This window comes from Vulpes lagopus, chromosome 4 (genome assembly GCF_018345385.1).
Source record: "Vulpes lagopus strain Blue_001 chromosome 4, ASM1834538v1, whole genome shotgun sequence".
In the NCBI taxonomy this organism is placed as follows: Eukaryota; Metazoa; Chordata; class Mammalia; order Carnivora; family Canidae; genus Vulpes; species Vulpes lagopus.
Window position 1 is genome coordinate 12,023,781 of NC_054827.1, and position 20,150 is coordinate 12,043,930.

At 46.4% G+C, this 20,150-nt stretch overlaps 1 protein-coding gene across 3 annotated transcripts in view; it reads left to right on the forward strand.

The window, feature by feature from the left end:
* TENM3 (teneurin transmembrane protein 3) overlaps window positions 1-16,784 on the forward strand; it is a 609,811-nt gene extending 593,027 nt beyond the window's left edge. For all 3 annotated transcript variants that reach the window (XM_041753664.1, XM_041753665.1, XM_041753666.1), the window contains 4 exons: window positions 2,210-2,506; window positions 5,588-7,199; window positions 10,124-10,254; window positions 12,779-16,784. In XM_041753664.1, coding sequence (XP_041609598.1) covers window positions 2,210-2,506; window positions 5,588-7,199; window positions 10,124-10,254; window positions 12,779-13,534 — 2,796 coding nt within the window. In that variant the 3' untranslated portion in view covers window positions 13,535-16,784. The remainder of the gene's footprint in view (window positions 1-2,209; window positions 2,507-5,587; window positions 7,200-10,123; window positions 10,255-12,778) is intronic.
* The last annotated feature ends 3,366 nt before the right edge of the window (window positions 16,785-20,150 follow it).

Below are 20,150 nucleotides of genomic sequence, written 5' to 3' on the forward strand. Positions count from 1 at the left end.
AGGGTGGCAGGGTGCAGGCGGTGGGAAGAAGGCCCCAGGCCGCCCTACGCCCGGCTCCCTTTCATACCCACGCGGTTGTAGCGGGTCTGCAATCCAGATTGCTCGTGCTCTAACCGGAGGCAGCACTGCAGAGATAAAGGGCGGTTAAGGAAAGCAATAAAGAATTGAAATACAAATTAAAATGAATACAAAGCAAAATGCAAACAGATGGGGCAGCCCTGTGGGCAGCACAGTCCATGGAAAAGGCCCAGGCAGTCGGACGTGGCCGCGCGCAGGCGGGGACAACCCACGGCAGGAGCAGAGAGGGCTCACCTAAGCATGCACAGCTGTCGTCGGTGTTTCCTCTTAAAACACAATCAGAGAAATACGGTCAAGAACCGTAGGAAACCCTTGAAATTGTGCAGAGCCTCTTCCTAGGGCGTCAAAAATTCTGTGCAAAGATGAGCTGGATGTTGGCAGTTGCGTATGGAGTTAATTTGCTATCGAATCAAATCGTCCCGCAGGCTTTAAAACGTGTATCCGTAATATTAGCTAGCAGCTGCCTTCCAGGGTGCGTGGGGCGTGCTGCAAACCTCGACTCATGAAGCTCCAGCCAGTTCCCGGGGCGGGGGCTGCCGTGTAGACTTCCCCGCGGCGCAAGACGGAAGCCCAGACCTTCAGCGGGCCAGGCTGTCCACGTCCTCGGCCGAGCTGCGGGCCCTGGGCCAGCACTTCACGGATGGACAGACGGCTTCAAAGTCCTGCTGCTGCTCCACCCCGTCAGGTGTGGACGTGGGGTTTCCTGCTCCCAGGCGCCTCCCTGCAGCGCGTACACACGCACACAGGCCTTGCACGCTACATTCGGCTGTGGCACGGCAGGGCATTACAGGTGGTTTCCGCCGCTGCAGGGTCTGGACAGCAGAGCCAAGACAGGACGACCTCCTGATTCCATCCAACGCTCGCCGGGAGAGTTTAAGCTTAAAGAGTATTTTTTCATGGGGCGTGTTTAATGCCCATGATAGAACACACACATTAGTTTTATCCCAGGTTTTATGTAAGTATGCAGGTGTATTACGTCTGTGCTGCACACAGGTGTGGGTGTGGTGTGTGTGCATATGTGTATCACTGATTAGCTGGAGCTAGCTGACACACGGTCATGTAAAATTAGGATTTTCCCATGTAATTTTTAACAGTCCAGTAGTCAGTGCACATTTTGGTAGGTACAGGCTATCACCATCCAAATGCTTCTGTCTTGGTTCGGAAGATCTTCTCCTAGGGGGTCCTCAGGACACTGCGGACCGTTTTTATTTTTATTTTTAATTTTTTTTATAAATTTATTTTTTATTCAGTTTGCCAACATATAGAATAACACCCAGTGCTCGTCCCATCAAGTGTCCCCTGCAGACCGTTTTTGAAGTTGAGTTTTAACCAAGGCCACATGTCCACTGTGGTAACGAATACTGGTTTTACATGTGCCTTGGATGACAGACAGTCATAGCCAAGTGTGGTCGGAGATTCGGGCCATGGCACAGGGCCGCACGGAGACCCTACTACCCTAACACGGTGCTAGGTTTGTACGCTAAGCAGGATAGACCATGTAGATGTGGGGGTGAGCAGCTGAAGTCCCTGCCAGTCCAGCAGATGTTATTCAAGGGAAGGGCGTTCTAAAACTTGGGACATTTCAGCACAGGGCCAAAAGCAGTGATCGTGTTTGTAACCTCCTGCTATTTAAACTCATTAATAATTTACAGTAATGTGGGTTCCAGCTTCTCCTTCACCGTTCTTCAAAGGGCCGGAGTCACACTTAGCCACTTTTATTTCATGTAGCCGCGGTGAATCTACGAAACAGCTATTTTCCAATGTCTTCTGGAGGGAGAGGCTTTGAGTAATTTCCAGACATTGTCATGTTTACTGCCTTCACATCTTCTGAACAGACTTTAAAGCGAATACGTTTTGGTATTTTTCTTATCACTCGCTTAAGTTTACAACATTTAATTGAAAAGGTTTTGAACAAATGCCAGGCTGTCTTTCTGCTTAATGAAACCTTTTAAAGGGGCTGTTAATCTACTGCCTTGCACTTGTACCCAAGAAGTTGCTAAATTAATTTACTGACAAAGGGAATCAATCATCATAAATGGTGTTTAAACAATAGTGGGGACTCTGAAGAGTAATAAGGGACTAGCGTTGGAATAGCATGATTTATGTTATCATCCTGTTTGTGTTGTAACAGGTTAATGGCAGAAACCTCCTTTCGGTTGACTTTGATCGAACAACAAAGACAGAAAAGATCTATGACGACCACCGTAAATTTCTGCTGAGGATCGCCTACGACACGTCAGGGCACCCGACTCTCTGGCTGCCGAGCAGCAAGCTGATGGCAGTCAATGTCACCTATTCGTCCACCGGTCAGATTGCCAGCGTCCAACGGGGAACCACTAGCGAGAAAGTCGATTATGATGGCCAGGGGAGGATCGTGTCTCGGGTCTTTGCTGACGGTAAAACGTGGAGCTACACCTACCTAGAAAAGGTATGCCTGCACAGTAAGAGTCAGAGGAGGGAAGCGATGATTCGGATTTTTTAGCAGTCGCCCAGAGCCCTGCGGTGGGGGGGAGAAAAAACGGGGTCCTGTGAAAGAGCTCCATTTATTATTCTAAGTATCAATATGGAAGTCACATCGTAACGGCAGTGATGAATTTCTGCATTAGTAAGAGTAGTTTTCCCTTAGTTAAGTTCTACTACCTAAGACCCTTTTGAGTGATTTATGCCGCAAACAAACAAGCAAGAACACTGTCCACCTGCCAAGTCTATACATCGACAACATCCACAAATTAGACCTTGAGCGTGTAAGTCATTTGTAAATAATCTCCGTGCTGGCTCTTTCATTTAAGAAAGAGCCTTACGTTAGCACAGTTGAAGCTGTCACTTTTGTGTTGTTGCTGGCAGAGCTTCAACGTAACCATAAAAAGCACATAGATCCTATTTATACATTATTAACCAAAAGAGGCTATTTTTTTCTTAAGAAAGTCACATTTCAGGTACTCGGAGGCATCTCTCCTTTCTTCTGCATATAAAAGGTGTAAGCATGCTCGCCTAGGCTTTCCCCCGTCCTTAAGCACTTGGCACGAGACCCAAAAAAGACTTAAAGTTGCCCATGTGCAAAGTGCTAAGTCACACTCAAAGATTTGGGGCAGTGGCTGTGGTCCAGGGGGATGAAAGCAAAAGAAAAAGGATACGGAATGGGCCACTGCCCTGCAATTCCCTTCTTAGAAAACAGAATCCACCAAAGAGCATATTCCTGAAATGTTTTGTTTGCCTTTGAGACAAATGTTAGCACTAAGAAGTGGCTCTGTTTTGAGTTACAGTGGTTGTCACACCTCAGGGCATGCCACCACCAGGCACGCACCAGCCTAAGTCACAAACTCAACTCTACAGCTGTTGTCTCCAGCCTTACGTGCATTATTAGGCAGGGGAGCCCGTCATCCCAAACCCAAGTCTGCACTGTTGTTGTGCTCCCCTCCCACGGTCTTGCTTTCCACTAGAGGTGCTCTGTCCAACTCCTCAGTCTAAGTCTGACCCCACTGCCCAGGAGTCATCTCGTCTACTTCTAGATAGGCTAGACACGGACCACCCTTCCGGAGAACCAGTGTCAGATTCAGAGCTCACCATGGATGCCTCCCAGCTCTGGAATGCTTCCAGCCAGGACCCTGCTTGCCAGTCTTTTCTCTTGCAAACTGCTTATCTGCTCTCCTTCAAAGAGATTCACCATTGAGACAGTGGACTAGCCCATGAGATGACAGTTTCCCTCCACGCTAATCATCACCCTGGACAGTTACCCAACCAGTGATTTGTTGAGAGACCCCAGAGTAAGCCCCTCTATACACATAACCTTCCTGGGAGAGTGTGTTCTCATGCCTGGAAAAACACTTCACCTGCCAGCTTAACAAACCACAAGACAGCAGAGTGGATCCCTACTTCATCCTAGAGCACTTTTCCCAATTTAAATCAAGTACATTACAGAGAAGTGTAACAGAAATACCCAGACCCTAAAAATTGATAGTAGTGATCGTAAGGTCATGGGAAAAAATGTTTAAAAGGGGACAAAGAGTATTGATAAGAGCCACTGTCACTAAAAGACACCAGCAGTAACTGAGATCACATTCATGTATCAGTGGGGATCATCTCTCCCAAATCCCTAAAATCCACCCAGACCATTTCCTAGTGCTAGGATAGGCACACTAAGCCAGTACTTATAGCAGCACAAGTGATATTTTACTAACCACCATCGGATGTGATTTTAAATGACTACACAACTACCTAACTCCTATGAACTCAGCGGTAATCCAAGCCTTCCTTGGCACAGTTTTAACTATTAGGAACAATTCTCAAGATGTCTACTCTACAGCCAACAGACAAAAGGCTGCCCCTAGATACACCTACAGAGGAAACTCTACAGAAGCCTGTCACGCAAACTGCTTTCAAAGATGGTGGACAATGAAGACAAAGGGAACAAGCCTTGGACAAGGGATTATGTGTTTCTGTGGGAAAAGCAAAGCAGAAGTCCTGGGAGGGTTCCTAACACATGCATCCTCCCGGATCTGCCATCGTTGCATTTGGTCTAACAGGGTTTGGGGAAGCTTCCTCAAAGGAGGGACTCAGTTGCCCATGCTCTGTATTACCATTGAGCTTTACAGTTCGTTCACTGTTGAGCCTCAGGGTTGGGCTTCTCTCCTGCTGCCGTAATAAATGATTGCCTTGTGTCTCTCTGCAGTTACTTGCAAAATAAGCAGAGCTCGTTTCAAGGTATATATTTGTAATTTAGCACCAAAGTAGAAGGTAGCCCAGAAACCATTCTTAAACAGCAGCTGAGACACAAATGAGATTTGGTACTTACGAAAGGAAATTTCAGAATGTAGATTTTATTGTCATCCCATTTACTGACAGGTAAGAATTTGCAAACAAACAAACAAAAAACTGTATCTGGATCCATATTCCTATCAAGCGCCTTTTTATGGCTCTTGTTCACGTTCACCGTGTGATTTAGCAATGTTTGTTGACGTTGATGCTTTATATACACATTATCCATTTTTGACTAATTTTATGTCTCTTCTTCATAAAGTAATATTTTGAACGTTTTGCTCCTCCCCCAAATGCACTGGAAATTAAAACATGATTTGAGTGGCTCTTCAATCAAATGAGGGGGAAAAGCCACCTTACTAAATAATTGCTAATTATGGATAGGATTGCATTTCCCATATGCTGCTTTCTCCTTGAAATATTGTCTTTAAAGCAGCTTTGCTCGTGACTGTATTGTGACTTATCCAAATCCATCGACAATCTGCTGCTTGGCTGTGAATGCCTAGAAAAAGAATGGTACAATCATGACAAGTGGCACATTATGAATCTTGAGCCACTAATTGCAGAACCCCTCACAATTAAGCATCCAAGCAAATTAGGCAGGGAATCGTTAACAACATGTAAGGTCAAGGATAACTCAATTAAAATGAAAATCATTTTCTCAAGCGAAATGTTTGTGTATTGGTGGTCACCGAATCTGCTTTTGCTTCCCCCGTTCACAAATATTGAATAACAGTATGTTCTCTCTTTGCAGTCCATGGTTCTCCTGCTTCACAGCCAGAGGCAGTACATCTTCGAATATGACATGTGGGACCGGCTGTCTGCCATCACCATGCCCAGCGTGGCTCGCCACACCATGCAGACCATCCGGTCCATTGGCTACTACCGCAACATCTACAACCCCCCAGAAAGCAACGCCTCGATCATCACGGACTACAATGAGGAAGGGCTGCTTCTGCAAACGGCCTTCTTGGGTACAAGTCGGAGGGTCTTATTCAAGTACAGAAGGCAGACCAGGCTCTCAGAAATTTTATATGATAGCACAAGAGTCAGTTTTACCTATGATGAAACGGCAGGAGTCCTCAAGACCGTAAACCTCCAGAGTGATGGTTTTATTTGCACCATTAGATACAGGCAAATTGGCCCCCTGATTGACAGACAGATTTTCCGCTTTAGTGAAGATGGGATGGTAAATGCGAGATTTGACTATAGCTATGACAACAGCTTTCGAGTGACCAGCATGCAGGGTGTCATCAATGAAACTCCACTGCCCATTGATCTCTATCAGTTTGATGACATTTCTGGCAAAGTTGAGCAGTTTGGAAAATTTGGAGTTATATATTACGACATTAACCAGATCATTTCCACAGCTGTAATGACTTACACAAAGCACTTTGATGCTCATGGCCGCATCAAGGAAATTCAGTATGAGATATTCAGGTCCCTCATGTACTGGATTACAATTCAATATGATAACATGGGTCGAGTAACCAAAAGAGAAATTAAAATAGGGCCCTTTGCCAACACTACCAAATATGCTTACGAATATGATGTTGATGGACAGCTCCAAACAGTTTATCTAAATGAAAAGATCATGTGGCGTTACAACTACGACCTGAATGGAAACCTCCACTTACTGAACCCAAGTAACAGCGCACGCCTGACACCTCTTCGCTATGACCTGCGAGACAGGATCACCCGCCTCGGGGATGTTCAGTATCGGTTGGATGAAGATGGGTTCCTGCGTCAAAGAGGCACAGAGATCTTTGAGTACAGCTCCAAGGGCCTTCTCACTCGAGTTTATAGTAAAGGCAGTGGCTGGACGGTCATCTATCGTTACGATGGCCTAGGGAGGCGCGTATCTAGCAAAACCAGTCTGGGGCAGCACCTGCAGTTTTTTTATGCTGACTTAACTTACCCCACGAGGATTACTCATGTCTACAACCATTCCAGTTCAGAAATTACTTCTCTCTATTATGATCTCCAAGGACATCTTTTTGCCATGGAAATCAGCAGTGGGGATGAATTCTACATTGCATCAGATAACACAGGGACGCCATTGGCTGTTTTCAGTAGCAATGGGCTTATGCTAAAGCAGATTCAGTATACTGCATATGGTGAAATCTATTTTGACTCCAATATTGACTTTCAACTGGTAATTGGATTTCATGGTGGCTTATATGACCCACTCACAAAATTAATCCACTTTGGAGAAAGAGATTATGATATTTTGGCAGGACGATGGACAACGCCTGACATAGAAATCTGGAAAAGAATTGGGAAGGACCCAGCTCCTTTTAACCTCTATATGTTTAGGAATAACAACCCTGCAAGCAAAATCCATGACGTGAAAGATTACATCACAGGTAAGCAGTTTTTTTCCTTTCCAAGTACCGAATTACTTTAATCCTTATATGAATACACAAAATAACTGGAGTTGCTTTCTTTAGCCTGACACTTTACTCTTGCAAAATCAAATGCCTAACCTTCTATTTTTTTTTAAGATTTTATTTATTTGTTCATGAGAGACACAGAGAGAGAGAGAGCCAGAGACACAGGCAGAGGGAGAAGCAGGCTCCATGCAGGGAGCCTGACATGGGACTCGATCCTGGGTCTCCAGGAGCATGCCCTGGGCTGAAGGTGGCACTAAGCCGCTGAGCCACCTGGGCTGCCCAAATGCCTAACCTTTTAAATGTGTTTTTTTCCCTCTATGGAACCATAGAGAAATCAGAAAGGGAAACTGAGGCATAGTTTGTTACTTCCTTTTCTGTCTCCAATGCCCAAGGCCACAATTTTCTGAAATGACATGGAAACCAGTCACTTAAGGAATGGAGGTGACATTGGGGGCAGGGAGTGTGGAAAACAGGATGAACTTGGAGTCCCCAAATTGGAGTTCCAGTCCCAACCCCTCTCCTGTAAGTTGTGTGGCTTTATAGATAAGTCACATAATTTTTTTTATATCTGTTCCCTTAACAATGAAATAGGAGAATAATGCCTCCCTAATGGCATAAAATAAAATACATGCAATTCTGCTTTAATTAGTAGCTACCTTACAAATGCGTAATGATGGTTTTTCTTTTATACGTGTGTGAAGGTCTAGTGGAGGAATCGGGAAACACAGCAGAGGGCGATTCACCATCTCGTTCCTGGGATGTTTAACTCTCTCCACCACCATCAGGACAATAAAGGAACAGTTTCTCCCAACACTTGCTTAGCCAGTGGATCCTAGTCCTGTTTGCACTACTGTCTTTGTGCTATTTGGTGCAGCTCCTGCGTGGCAGCGCTACTAATAGACACACTAATTTTTCTGTCAGTACGGGGTAGTAAGATCTTTCCGAGTTTAGTGCATGATCTAATTGAAACAGCTCATCCCACATCTGCCACCACAAAGCCACCAGGAAGAGAGTGACAAGGTCTTTGCAAGCACTGCTCTAGTTCCTTTAGTTCCTGACTTCTCCACTCATCCTCCACTGCATGGATTCTGAATCTTTCTGCTTCCACCTTCCATTCCTGAGTTATGCCACCGTAATTAACCTCTCTACCAATTTCTGTTTCCTGGAAGAAGGGTCTTTCCCTGTTTTTTTTTTTTTCTTGGTTTGTTTTGGGGTTTTCCGTTTTGTTTTGGCTTGTGAGATGATGCTTCTTCAGGCTGTCTCTTCTCTTGCTCAATATTTGAGGCCTCCTGAGATGCCTGTTTTCCCAGTTCTTGGTACACCTCTCAAAACGCTGCCCCCTATTCATTTCACATCTGCTTCCTGCTTTCCCAGACTGCCAAAAGCTTGTCCTAGCTCTCCTCCACGTGAACCAGCTGAAACTCTCTTCTTTCACAATCTTTGTTCAGCAACACCTTCATGGTGTTCTCCTTCAGGTTTCTCAGCAGACACTGGCATCTCAGTCCCATATTCTGGCAATACTTTTCAGTACTTAAGACCCTGTGACTTTCTTTTTTTTTTTTTACTGTTACACAGCTATTGTTCACAGGAGAACCTTTGTCCCTGACGCTAAGGAGAATTTTCTCCAAAACATAAGACCACCTGTCATCTTATATACACTCTAATACACATGCACACACACCCTAAAAAAAACCAACCACTCTCTATTCTACATGGTGAACTTGAGATTTCTCTCTACCACCATCCCCACCACCACCACCATCCCTCCTGTTAAAAGAGGGCAAATACCACTAGTTCTGTAGCCATACGATGCCTGGACAAAGGACCTGCTAGCCTGGTGATGAGGTGAGAGTTTGTGCCCTTGAGAAGGAAACAGGAAGCAAGCGGCTCTCCATCATTTTGACAAGCAGTTTACCACTGGTTATTTAGGAGGTGTTGACAGGGGCTGCCCGAAAGGCGGGAAAGCCCACAGCTTCTGAATCCATCCTCTCCTAGCAACATAGACTGCAGGGAATGCCGTAGCAGCACTTTCTGAAAAACATCAAAAGAGAGATGGAACAGCATAAAATATATTAGGTGAAATGCAATTTCAAATTTTCCAGCAATGTGCTTAATATATAAAATAATCTACACCCAACTGTACTCATAAAGCTGCAAGCCTGCTGAGTAGTTCTGTAACATTATAACCTCCAGAATAGAATAAAAGCCTTATTCTAAGCTTAATGGCTTTTGGAGTCACATGGCAATATTTTAAAATACCATTTTAAAGGTTTCCAGGTTCTCTCCCCCAAAAGTCCGTCTCCACCTGTGCACAGCGAGCCTTTGAAGTCCTAGCTGATGGTAATCAGAACTTCTGTGCCCTTGGCCAGCTCTGCCAGCTTTCAGCATTCATCTTTGATTAAGAATCAACTGTTGATTTTAATTCTCTCAATTTAGGGTTTTTATTAATAGAAAATGGGTTGTGGAAGCTGCATATCCTTGGGCAATCGCTTTTGAAAGCTAATAACACACAACTTCTATTTCAGACCAGTCTTTACTACCAATTCCCTTTGTTTTCCTCAACTGTGGCTCTTTCATGCCGCCGTGCATTGTTATTACTCTTTTGTATCACTTATCACTAGCACAGGATGCGACTTCCATGTGTGACAGTTTATCCAGTCTCGGTGAGGATCTATCTGACTGTGTTTTCTGCAGCCTTTGCTATAGTTGTATTATTGAGGCCAGAGGCTTCAAGTCTGAAAACAGAGAGTGGGTTCTCCGTTGTAGAATGAAGGCAAACATGTGCTCCTCTTCAGGTTATTATTTGTGAATTTGGGGTTTTCTAAAGGTAAGAATTTAAATTTATGAAAGCATGGAATGACTCTTAACACCTTTCATTTTGAACATTCTTCTCCTAGATGTTAACAGCTGGCTGGTGACATTTGGCTTCCATCTGCACAATGCTATTCCTGGATTCCCTGTTCCCAAATTTGATTTAACCGAGCCTTCTTACGAACTTGTGAAGAGTCAGCAGTGGGATGATGTACCGGTAAGAAACAAAAAGCAAAACTAGGAAAAGGTGATAGATGGCTTCTCTGTGTCTTATTTACCCATTTAATCAAACTGCCCTTGTGAAAGCTGCACTAAAGACAGTTATTATTATTTTTTTTTTTTTTACTCTTTCAGGGTAGAAAAAACATCACATTTTTGCTCAGCAAACCAGGGGCCTGTTAAACAGGCTTAAATCTGTTTTTAGTGATGCTAATAAAAACATAAAAAGACATTATCAGAAAGTAATAAAATGAGGGAGCTCATTTTTGAGTGCAAGATTTCTACAGAGAACCCCCATGAAAGTACATTTATAGCACTTGGGACCTTAAGACAAAAAAATACAATAAACAGGAGGGCAGGGGATTCCTGTTACAAATTAGCAGCCCACAAACAATGCCACAAAGTTCAACTTCTTTAAAACATGAACAGTGTTTCATGGGAACAGATTGAAAATAAAAATACAATGTCCTCTGATAAAGCTCCATCTGCAACTAGGTGTTTATAGAATTTTCCCGAAAATAACATTTCAGGAGGCCTATAATTGTTCTGAGAAATAAAAGAATGGAAAATTGCAAAGTCAAAGCTGCCATTTCAGAAAATGGCCCTTTTAATTCCCACCATTCAGAGATCAGAAAGGAATGTACAACAAAACACTAGAATTTCTAGCTTAAAGCAAGAATAATTAAAGATCAAGAAATTGGGTTACCCCATAATGATAAGAAGAGAGTGCAGAGTTTCTTAGAAAGATTAATTTACCCCCCTTGAGCAATTCCCTATAATTTCAGTGAATACAAAGAGAAAAGGCAATCATGGCTAACACACAGGATAGTCAGTGCCAGCACCTCTGTTTTCTGGTACATGTTTCATACTTAACATAAAACAATAGTTTCTTCAAGATGTCACCTTTACATTGAAGAAGCAAAACCCATCAAGTTTCCCAGATCTGGGAGCCATTTTAACATTTCTAATTTGCAGATATATCTACGCTGATAAAGTGCCATGCAGACACACTGAAGTTCCCTAATGCATTTGGACAGGGACGTCCTAATCGTGTATGACTTTCCAACATGTCTGGGAACACTTAAGTCTTACTGTACAAATGCACTCGCCAGCTTTTTTCCTAGGCAGCCTCGTAAATACGGTCCAAGCTCTCCGTCAAGAGAGGCGCAGCATAAGGACAGCTTGGAGAATCTCAGGCAGAGACATCGAGGCTGCCCCAAGCACAGAGAAACAAATGTTTCTTTCACTGCCGCAGATGAAACAGATGTTTTTTGGGAAACACCGGCCAAACATCTGGCGGCATACGGAATGGCTGAGTTCAGATGCCCCCAATTTTTTTTAAAGATTTTATTTATTCATGAGAGAGAGAGACAGGCAGGCAGAGATGCAGGACTCGATCCTGGGTCTCCAGGATCACGCCCTGGGCTGAAGGCAGGTGCTAACCCACTGAGCCACCAGGGCTGCCCCAGATGCCCCCAGTGTAAGACACTTGCCAGCGTAGATGGTCCACTGTCCCTAAGTCTACGAAAAAAGCCTTTGTTTTCCTACAGTGATCAATACTCCCCTCCAGCCTGTCCCACCGTTCACTCCACTTCTGCAGTCACACGGGCGAAACTCGGTTGCCAGCTGCTTCCTCCAGGACAGGGAGGCCCCTAAACCGGGGCACACGAGTTTCCCAGCATGTGATGTGGGACGCGGTGGTCCCGGCGCCGCAGCCTTCCAGACCCTTGCTGGTGTTGGCTGCTTCCTCCTCGGGCTCCCATGGGGACCGAGGCCCTGAGAACCCCCGAGTGGGATGGGCGTGGGAATGGGGCATCTAGAAATTAAAAGAGAACTAAAACCATATTTTGCCCACATCAGAAACTAAAAGGCTCTTAAGGAATACATGTTGGGGGGTGGGGGCACCCGGGGTCCTGGGACGAGTCCCACATCGAGCTCCCTGCATGGAGCCTGCTTCTCCCCCCTGCCTGAGTCTCTCATGAATAAATAAAATCTTTTAAAAATAATAATACACGATGGGAGTCCCCTCTTTTTTGGTTTCAAAACTCATCTGGACCTACTTGAGGGGAGGGGACCTTTGAGTGCATTCCTGTACCCAGAGTCTAACAAGCCTCTTCATCCCTAAAGAACTGGCTGAGCGTTTTTTGTTTTTTTTTTTTTCAGATTTCATTTATTTATTGAGAGACCCAGAGAGAGACAGAGACAGAGCCACAGGCAGAGGGAGAAGCAGGCTCCCTGCAGGGAGCCCGATGCAGGACTCGATCCCGAGTCTCGAGGGTCACGCCCTGGGCTGCAGGCGGCTCTAAGCCGCTGGGCCACCCGGGCTGCCCCCAATGAGGGTGTAATAAATGCCTGGGGGCCTCCGCAGAAGGCCCCCCCACCCCACCCTCTTTTTTTATTTATTTATTTTTGGTTGTCGTGAGGCCTGGGCCCGCGCCAGGAAGCCGGGCTCGACCCGGGCGCCCCCGAGCTGCAGCTGGTCTCTAACCCCCCCGCCCCCCCCGCTCTGTTCCCTCCTGCAGCCCATCTTCGGCGTCCAGCAACAGGTGGCGAGGCAGGCCCAGGCCTTCCTGTCCCTGGGCAGGATGGCGGAGGTGCAGGTGAGCCGGCGCCGGGGCGGCGGCGCGCCCTCCTGGCTGTGGTTCGCCACCGTCAAGTCGCTGATCGGCAAGGGCGTCATGCTGGCCGTGAGCCGGGGCCGCGTGCAGACCAACGTGCTCAACATCGCCAACGAGGACTGCATCAAGGTGGCGGCCGTGCTCAACAGCGCCTTCTACCTGGAGAACCTGCACTTCACCATCGAGGGCAAGGACACGCACTACTTCATCAAGACCACCACGCCCGAGAGCGACCTGGGCACGCTGCGGCTGACGAGCGGCCGCAAGGCCCTGGAGAACGGCATCAACGTGACGGTGTCGCAGTCCACCACGGTGGTCAACGGCAGGACGCGCAGGTTCGCCGACGTGGAGATGCAGTTCGGCGCGCTGGCGCTGCACGTGCGCTACGGCATGACTCTGGACGAGGAGAAGGCGCGCATCCTGGAGCAGGCGCGGCAGCGCGCGCTCGCCCGGGCCTGGGCGCGCGAGCAGCAGCGCGTGCGCGACGGCGAGGAGGGCGCGCGCCTCTGGACGGAGGGCGAGAAGCGGCAGCTGCTGAGCGCGGGCAAGGTGCAGGGCTACGACGGGTACTACGTACTCTCGGTGGAGCAGTACCCCGAGCTGGCCGACAGCGCCAACAACATCCAGTTCCTCCGACAAAGCGAGATCGGCAAGAGGTAACCCCCCCGCCACGCGGGGCCGGCTGCCACGGACGCACGGACCGACCGACCGACCCACAGGTGCACCGCGGCCCACCCCCACCCCCGCCCAGTGCGCACGCGCGGCGGCGGCTACAGCAGGTGCACCGCGGCCCCCTCCCCCCAGTGCGCACGCGCGGCGGCGGCCGCAGCAGGTGCACCGCGGGCCCCTCTGCCCAGTGCGCACGCGCGGCGGTGGCCACAGCAGGTGCACCACAGGCCTCCCCGCCTAGTGCGCACGCGTAGTGGCAGCCACAGCAGGTGCACCGCGCCCCCCCCCCCGCCTCCGCCCAGTGCGCATGCGCGGAGGCGGCCACAGCAGGTGCACCGCGGGCCCCTCCCACTCAGTGCGCACGCGCAGTGGCAGCCACAGCAGGTGCACCGCGGGCCCCCTCCCACCCAGTGCGCACACGCGGCGGCGGCCACAGCAGGTGTACCTCAGGCCTGCGTGTCTCTTGAGCCTGAACCACACACCTTTGCTCGGATGTTCCTGTAGCACAATCCGAATGGGACTCTCCGACACAGAAGAGCCTTCCAGGAGAATGGTACTGCTATTGAAATAAATACAAATTAAATAAAACACACACACAAAAAAAAAAAACTTTTTTTTTTTTTTCCTGAATGACCTTAAAGGTGATCGGCTTTAAAGAATATGTTTACATATGCATATCGCTGCACTCAGTTGGACGGGAACTATTACAAGGAAAATCCATAAGTGAAAGAAAGGAGGAAAAAAAAAACAAAAGGGGCCTAAACGTTTTTGCGCTTGGGCCCACTGTTCCTTCGAGGCACTGTATTTAAGGTAAAAATGCATACAGTGTCTCCAGATATTACCTAATTGTCGACCTTTGCTTACAAGAAGTAGTCTCTCTGCATAGGATGTGATCTATAGCTCTGTTAATTTTAAAATGTGGGGCAAAATTCCTGTTTATAGACAACCCAGCTGCTTCCCCTGTGCTGCTTTGTAAAAGGACATTGGCACAAGTGACTCCTGCGCCGGAGGGGATTTCATAATGGATTTTACAATGCTAACGTGGTTTGCCTTGGGGGAAAAAAAAAAAACAAACTGGCAAATAGAATCCTTGTCACTGATAAGCAAAGGAAACCCTGATTTTTTTGTAAATTATGTGAGACAAGTTGTTTATGGATTTTTATATGAATTACAATTTACTGTACATCAAATATTAGTCTCAGAGGAGTTAATTTATGTAAAGTGTTTAAAAAGTTTATACTTAAAAATAAAATGATAAAAACATGTGAACTGTGTGATTTTTTTAAAAAGGATTGCACCTTTTGTTATCTGTTATAGCTGTACAGTATAAATTATTATATTGTAGAGATATAACGACTTATGCCTATAATGTCCAGAAGTGTTGATATTTTTGTATTAGGTTGAAAAAAAAAAACGTGCAACTTTCTATCACTAGATGGATAGGACAGTGCAATCCTAAGTGGGTGGCTAATCAGAGAACTGCTCCCTCCTCTTTCTTCTCTTTTTCATCTGGCCAGTGTCCTCAACCATTATCAACTAAGAGGCACAGTAGAAAACTAAGGCTGGTGGAATGTAGCAGAAGATACGAAAATAAAATAAAATAACAACTGGGCCGGAGAGGTCCTCTCCCGTCCCTGACAGTCGAGGGGAGTTGATAGAACTAACCACAGCGTTTTTACTGTCACCATCCCTTGAAGCTCCACCTCATGATGGAGCTAAGAGACCACATCAGATGCTCCGGGAAACGTTGGTGAGGAGGAAAGGATCTGATGTAGTCGTGACCGTAAACATGTGTCTTAAGACCTGGGAAAGATAGCAGAAACCGAGCAGCGGTGAGAGGGCCAGATGGAGAAGGTCAGGGTCACTCTGCTAGTCTTGGGTTTGGACCGTCAGGTCACCAAGAGAGACACAAAAGGGAGACAAAAGCTCCTGTAAGCCCTCACGACCCAACCGTCCTGGGAGCTGGTTTGAATGGCAGCCTCTGCTCCGTCTCGGGGAAGCCGGGGGGGTGGTGGAGGCAGATCCAGCTGGAAGTGAATTGACAGCCGTGCCCTCCTGCACGCGTGCGAGCGGGACCGAGCACAGCCATCTGCACTTCTGTGTCGGCCCAACCGCTCTTGCAAATCTCTTTCGTGAGCACTAAATTCAGCCACAAAAATATTTTTAGAAAATATTTCTCAGTTCATTGAGCTATAGTACACACTGTTTTCCTCTATGTATAATGGTGATAAAATATAGCAAGTGAACATGTCGTAAATATAAAGGTTCAAGTGATGTATTGAAAATAATTTTCTAACTGCTTTGTATGTATCACATACTCTAAATTGCACAGTAGGCGTGTTTATTAAACAGATTGGCTGGGAAAGTTTCAAAATAGCTACTGAATTTACAGTATCAGTGCTATTACTGTCTTTGTGTATTTGGTAGAGCATACCGAAGTAATTAATCTTCTAATGAATGCTGATATTTTATTAGAATGAAAGCACAGATTAGCATTAATATTTTTTATCCTGGAAATCCTTTGGCAAGTATTATGAAGCCCCGATTTAGAAAACTATGAGATTTCAAACCACATAAACATGGCTCTGTTTTACATTTTATTTTTTAACTGTTAACTTAGGTGTTTGCAGTTCTGTTCGATGGAATTTCTTCAGGACTGTATTTAGCATGCTGTAAGTACTTTTGGTTGAAATAGGCTCTGAGTCTAAATTCTCAGAAATGTTTCTGATGTATTGACCATGAAAAGCTTGTACCACATGACGGAAGTGAAATCATAATCCTACCCTCTTCTCAACATGGACTGGTCCTCTACACTGGCACCGATAAGTAACAGATTGGGAGTATCTCTTGGTGCTTATTTTAGATGAAGTCAAATCAACCCAATTAGTGTCTTGTTAGTAGGTATAATGAGCCTATTTCTTTCTAAAAAGACTTGTGATCTGGACATGCTTTTACAAGAAATAGTGACCTTGGGGAATATGTAAACAAAAGACCTTTTTCTAAGAGTTGGGGGGGGTGGGGGACTATATAATGGAAAGAATTAGCTTACAGAAAAAAAAGAAATTGATATTCAAAGTATTTTAGGCAAAGCCAGTCAAAATGCTTTCATGATATTTTGAGATGTAAATTTTGTCTGATTTGTATTGTTCTTTTCATTTGCCTTCTTAACTTTATATGTGACCTGAATTTTCCATACTTGACTATAGATTGCATCTAGGCATTCCAATAAAAGCCAACCCAATGTGTGTGTGTTTATATATTTTTTTTAAATCTGGGGCTAGCCAGCATGTGTTTTAGGGCAGAGGATGCAAACAGATGCCTTGTTGGGGGTACTGATTCATCTGCAACCCAGTTGGTAGGTAATATCTTTTTTTCCTTTTTTTTTTTTTTTTAAATTTGCGTCCACCGGCCAGACTGCCAGCTCAGCAGCGTACACTTCACAGGGGACTCTTCCCATGGCCTACTTTAGAAAAACGTTAAATACACCCCCACAAAGCCAAACATTATCACCGTAAAGAAGAAGAAAAAAAAAATACTGCCCATTACTGCTCGAAAACAGGCCTCGTTCCTGGGATCCTAGCAATAAGTGCTTAATTAAAACACTTGATTAGAATAATCAGTTTAGGCCTGATAGGCTCCCAGCCTCCTGGAGATGTCTAAATCTACATACAGACCGGCTGATGAGAGGATGCTTTAGTTCAGCAATTCCAGGCTGGCAGGCCAGGGCTTTGATTTCAGTCTGAAAAGGCGGGCTTCATCAAGCTTGCTTTGTAGTGACAACATGTTGATCCAACAAGAATCAGGTCACTCCACTTGGCAAACTGGTCTGTTTTTTTTTTTTCCTCCTCAAATTAGAGTTTAACGCGCTCCAACCGGGGAAATCCAGAAAAATACATGCGGATTCCTACTTTCGTTTTCGACACTCCTTTCCTTAAGAGCAATGTCTGAACAAATGCAAAGAAAAGCACTGTAGGTAGAAACTGTATCTTAAAGAATTTTCTGGATGTGGGGTATGTCGCCGGCACATCTGTGAAATTCCCATCCACCTGTTTACATTCATCACAAGACCCAACACTTGCATGTGGTTTTAAGTGCCAGACCTGAACGTAAGCACAACACCTGATTATAAACACCTCAAACCGACACCAGCCCTCAAGCAACTTTAAAAGGTGAGGAGAGAATCGAATCCTGCCCCGAATGACGCTGTTTCTCTCACCTGCTGAATAGCAAATCTTAGCTGTCGGAGGTGCTTTTGAAATGAAGGGTTCCAAAAGGGGAAGCCAGGAAGGCAGTGATCATGTCCAGTCTGGGGCAAACCACCCGGGGAAGCGCCCACAGCATCCCCCTCGCTGTAATGCAGAGAACTGCACCCACCCCCTTGGGGACAGGGAGCTCCGGAGCCCTCACCCCAGCCTACCTCCCCGCACTGGAGCCTTGTAGGACCGCTCAGCTCTTACTCTTTTCACAAATACCCAGATTCTATCTCACTTTCCCTGAAAGCAGTGAGCTGCTCCCAGCACCCCAGTCCAGGAAATGCATCAAATTCTAGCAGTGGAGCCTGAAGAGACTTAGACAAGTTGGAGTGTGTTGCTCAAGTTCGCAGAAGCGGCTCAGGCCAAGGTGAGCAAAGATTTCCTGCCAGCGAGCACCCTCCACTGCCTCAGCTCCTCTCCTGATAACCCTACCCAGGAAGGCCCTGGGGACACCCCTTTCCACTCTTACTCCCTCAGGGCAACCAGTCTTTGCAAAGCAGCCGGAATTTAGAGCCATGAATTGCATTTTTCACCATATACATGTAAAAATGCCCAGGCCCACTCACGGGGCACGCATCCTCCCCTCTGCCTGCCAACATTTCTACTTCCTCAGCCCCCTCGTCTTAGATAAGAAAGCCTGCCTTGCAGTATTAACGACTTCAGAATTTCTAACAAGACTTCTGAAAGAATGGCCACTGCTTTGCACAGATGCCGGTGTCAGGCTATTTATCTAGATTTTCCATAAGCTATTCGTCTGGCTTTGGTCATCCTACTAAGCCAATGAAAAAATAAAAATGAGTTATAAGTCATCGTGACCCATTTTAACCACAGAGTTAAGCCAGAGTAACAAGGAGGTACTGAGAAGCCACCGAAGTTTTCCGCCTTCTAATTTAAACCACATAATGAATGTCCTCTCTTGCCAGAGTTCCCATTTGCATTTCACCACCTCTGCTAGCAGTGGTCTCTCGGTGTCAGTTAATTACTGAGAACTTTTAGGTAAATTGAGAAAAGCTTTTCATTTATGAACTGACTTAAAATTCGGTTGGGGAGGAATACAGGATTCCTGGAGTGTCCCATGTGCAGAGAATTTACTAGAACTGATTCTAAACCTAGAGCAGCACCATTATTCAGTTTAGCTTTAATGGGTTCCACAAAGCAAATTTAATCAATCCTTTTGGGACCTAAGCTGGGGAAAATTAAAATTAGGAGCATAAATTGTGACTTCTAGGGCAAGACAGTGGCTTGGTTACATCCTCCTGCTTATAGAGTGAATTGTGAGCTGGGCCCTAGCCACAAGCAGTCGGCCTGCATTTCGGAAGGGAAATCGACTCCTTTTCCATGTGTGCAAAGATTTCCTGAATTCCACCCACAGTGGCTATTTCTGTGATGCATACAGAAATATGCAGGCGACTCACTCCATACCATGGACAGGATTTCCAAGCGGTCCACTGACTGGCTCAAAATGAATTCCTTAAAACTCTCACAAGCTGACTTTATCAGGGGGGTGTGAGGGAAGCATAAATACCCAAGGAGAGAAAGTGACAAGTTCTGTGACCAGAAGGCTGAAAATGGAAGTGCTCAGGGGCCGTCTGTAAGGACGCACCCCAAGGGTCCTTTCGACCTGGACTGCCTGCCACAGAAGTGAGTAATGACCTTTGCATACGTGCAGAAACGGCCCTATCCCAAATTTTCCTTCAGCACCAATGCCAGGGAGATTCTAGAGACGCTGGTCAACCGATTTCTACAAAAATCATCCCAGGACTCCTGTCTGCACATGCATGAGGCCCTTTTCTCTCACCTGCCTCCTTCTCGTCCTCTCTCTCCTCTCTCGCTGGATCTACCCTGGCAGACGCCGTCTGGGCTGCAAACCCTTCAAGTTGTATGGAAACAAGCACGTCACTGAGGCGTAGAAGGAGAACCGTACCCCTCCGGGCAGTAGACCAGGTTGACTTTAAAATAATCCCATCGCAGGAGGTTAGAGTCTCTTGTCCCCCAACTTACTTACAAAAGGTCATAAACAAACCGGCTTTTAAACACCTCCTCCTTCAGCTATGACATTTTTTCTTGTTTTGACCTGGGGAGAGAGAAAGAGAGAGAGGGGGGCCTGGGGTTCATGCTTGGGGCTCAAGCTTTAACAAGTGCCACTGCATTACACAGAGAAGATGCAGGGGTGACCCAGCAGGAGGAGCCCAGCCGAGCACCCTGAGGGGAGCAGAGGGCCCAGCATCTTTCCTAGGTTCCCTCCATCCCGGACTGCCCTCCTGTCCTCCCTCCACCCCAGGCCTCTGGCTCCTGTGCAAATGAGAAGCCAGCCCAACAGCTGGCCGGCGGGCGGGCAGGGCCTTCAGGACCTC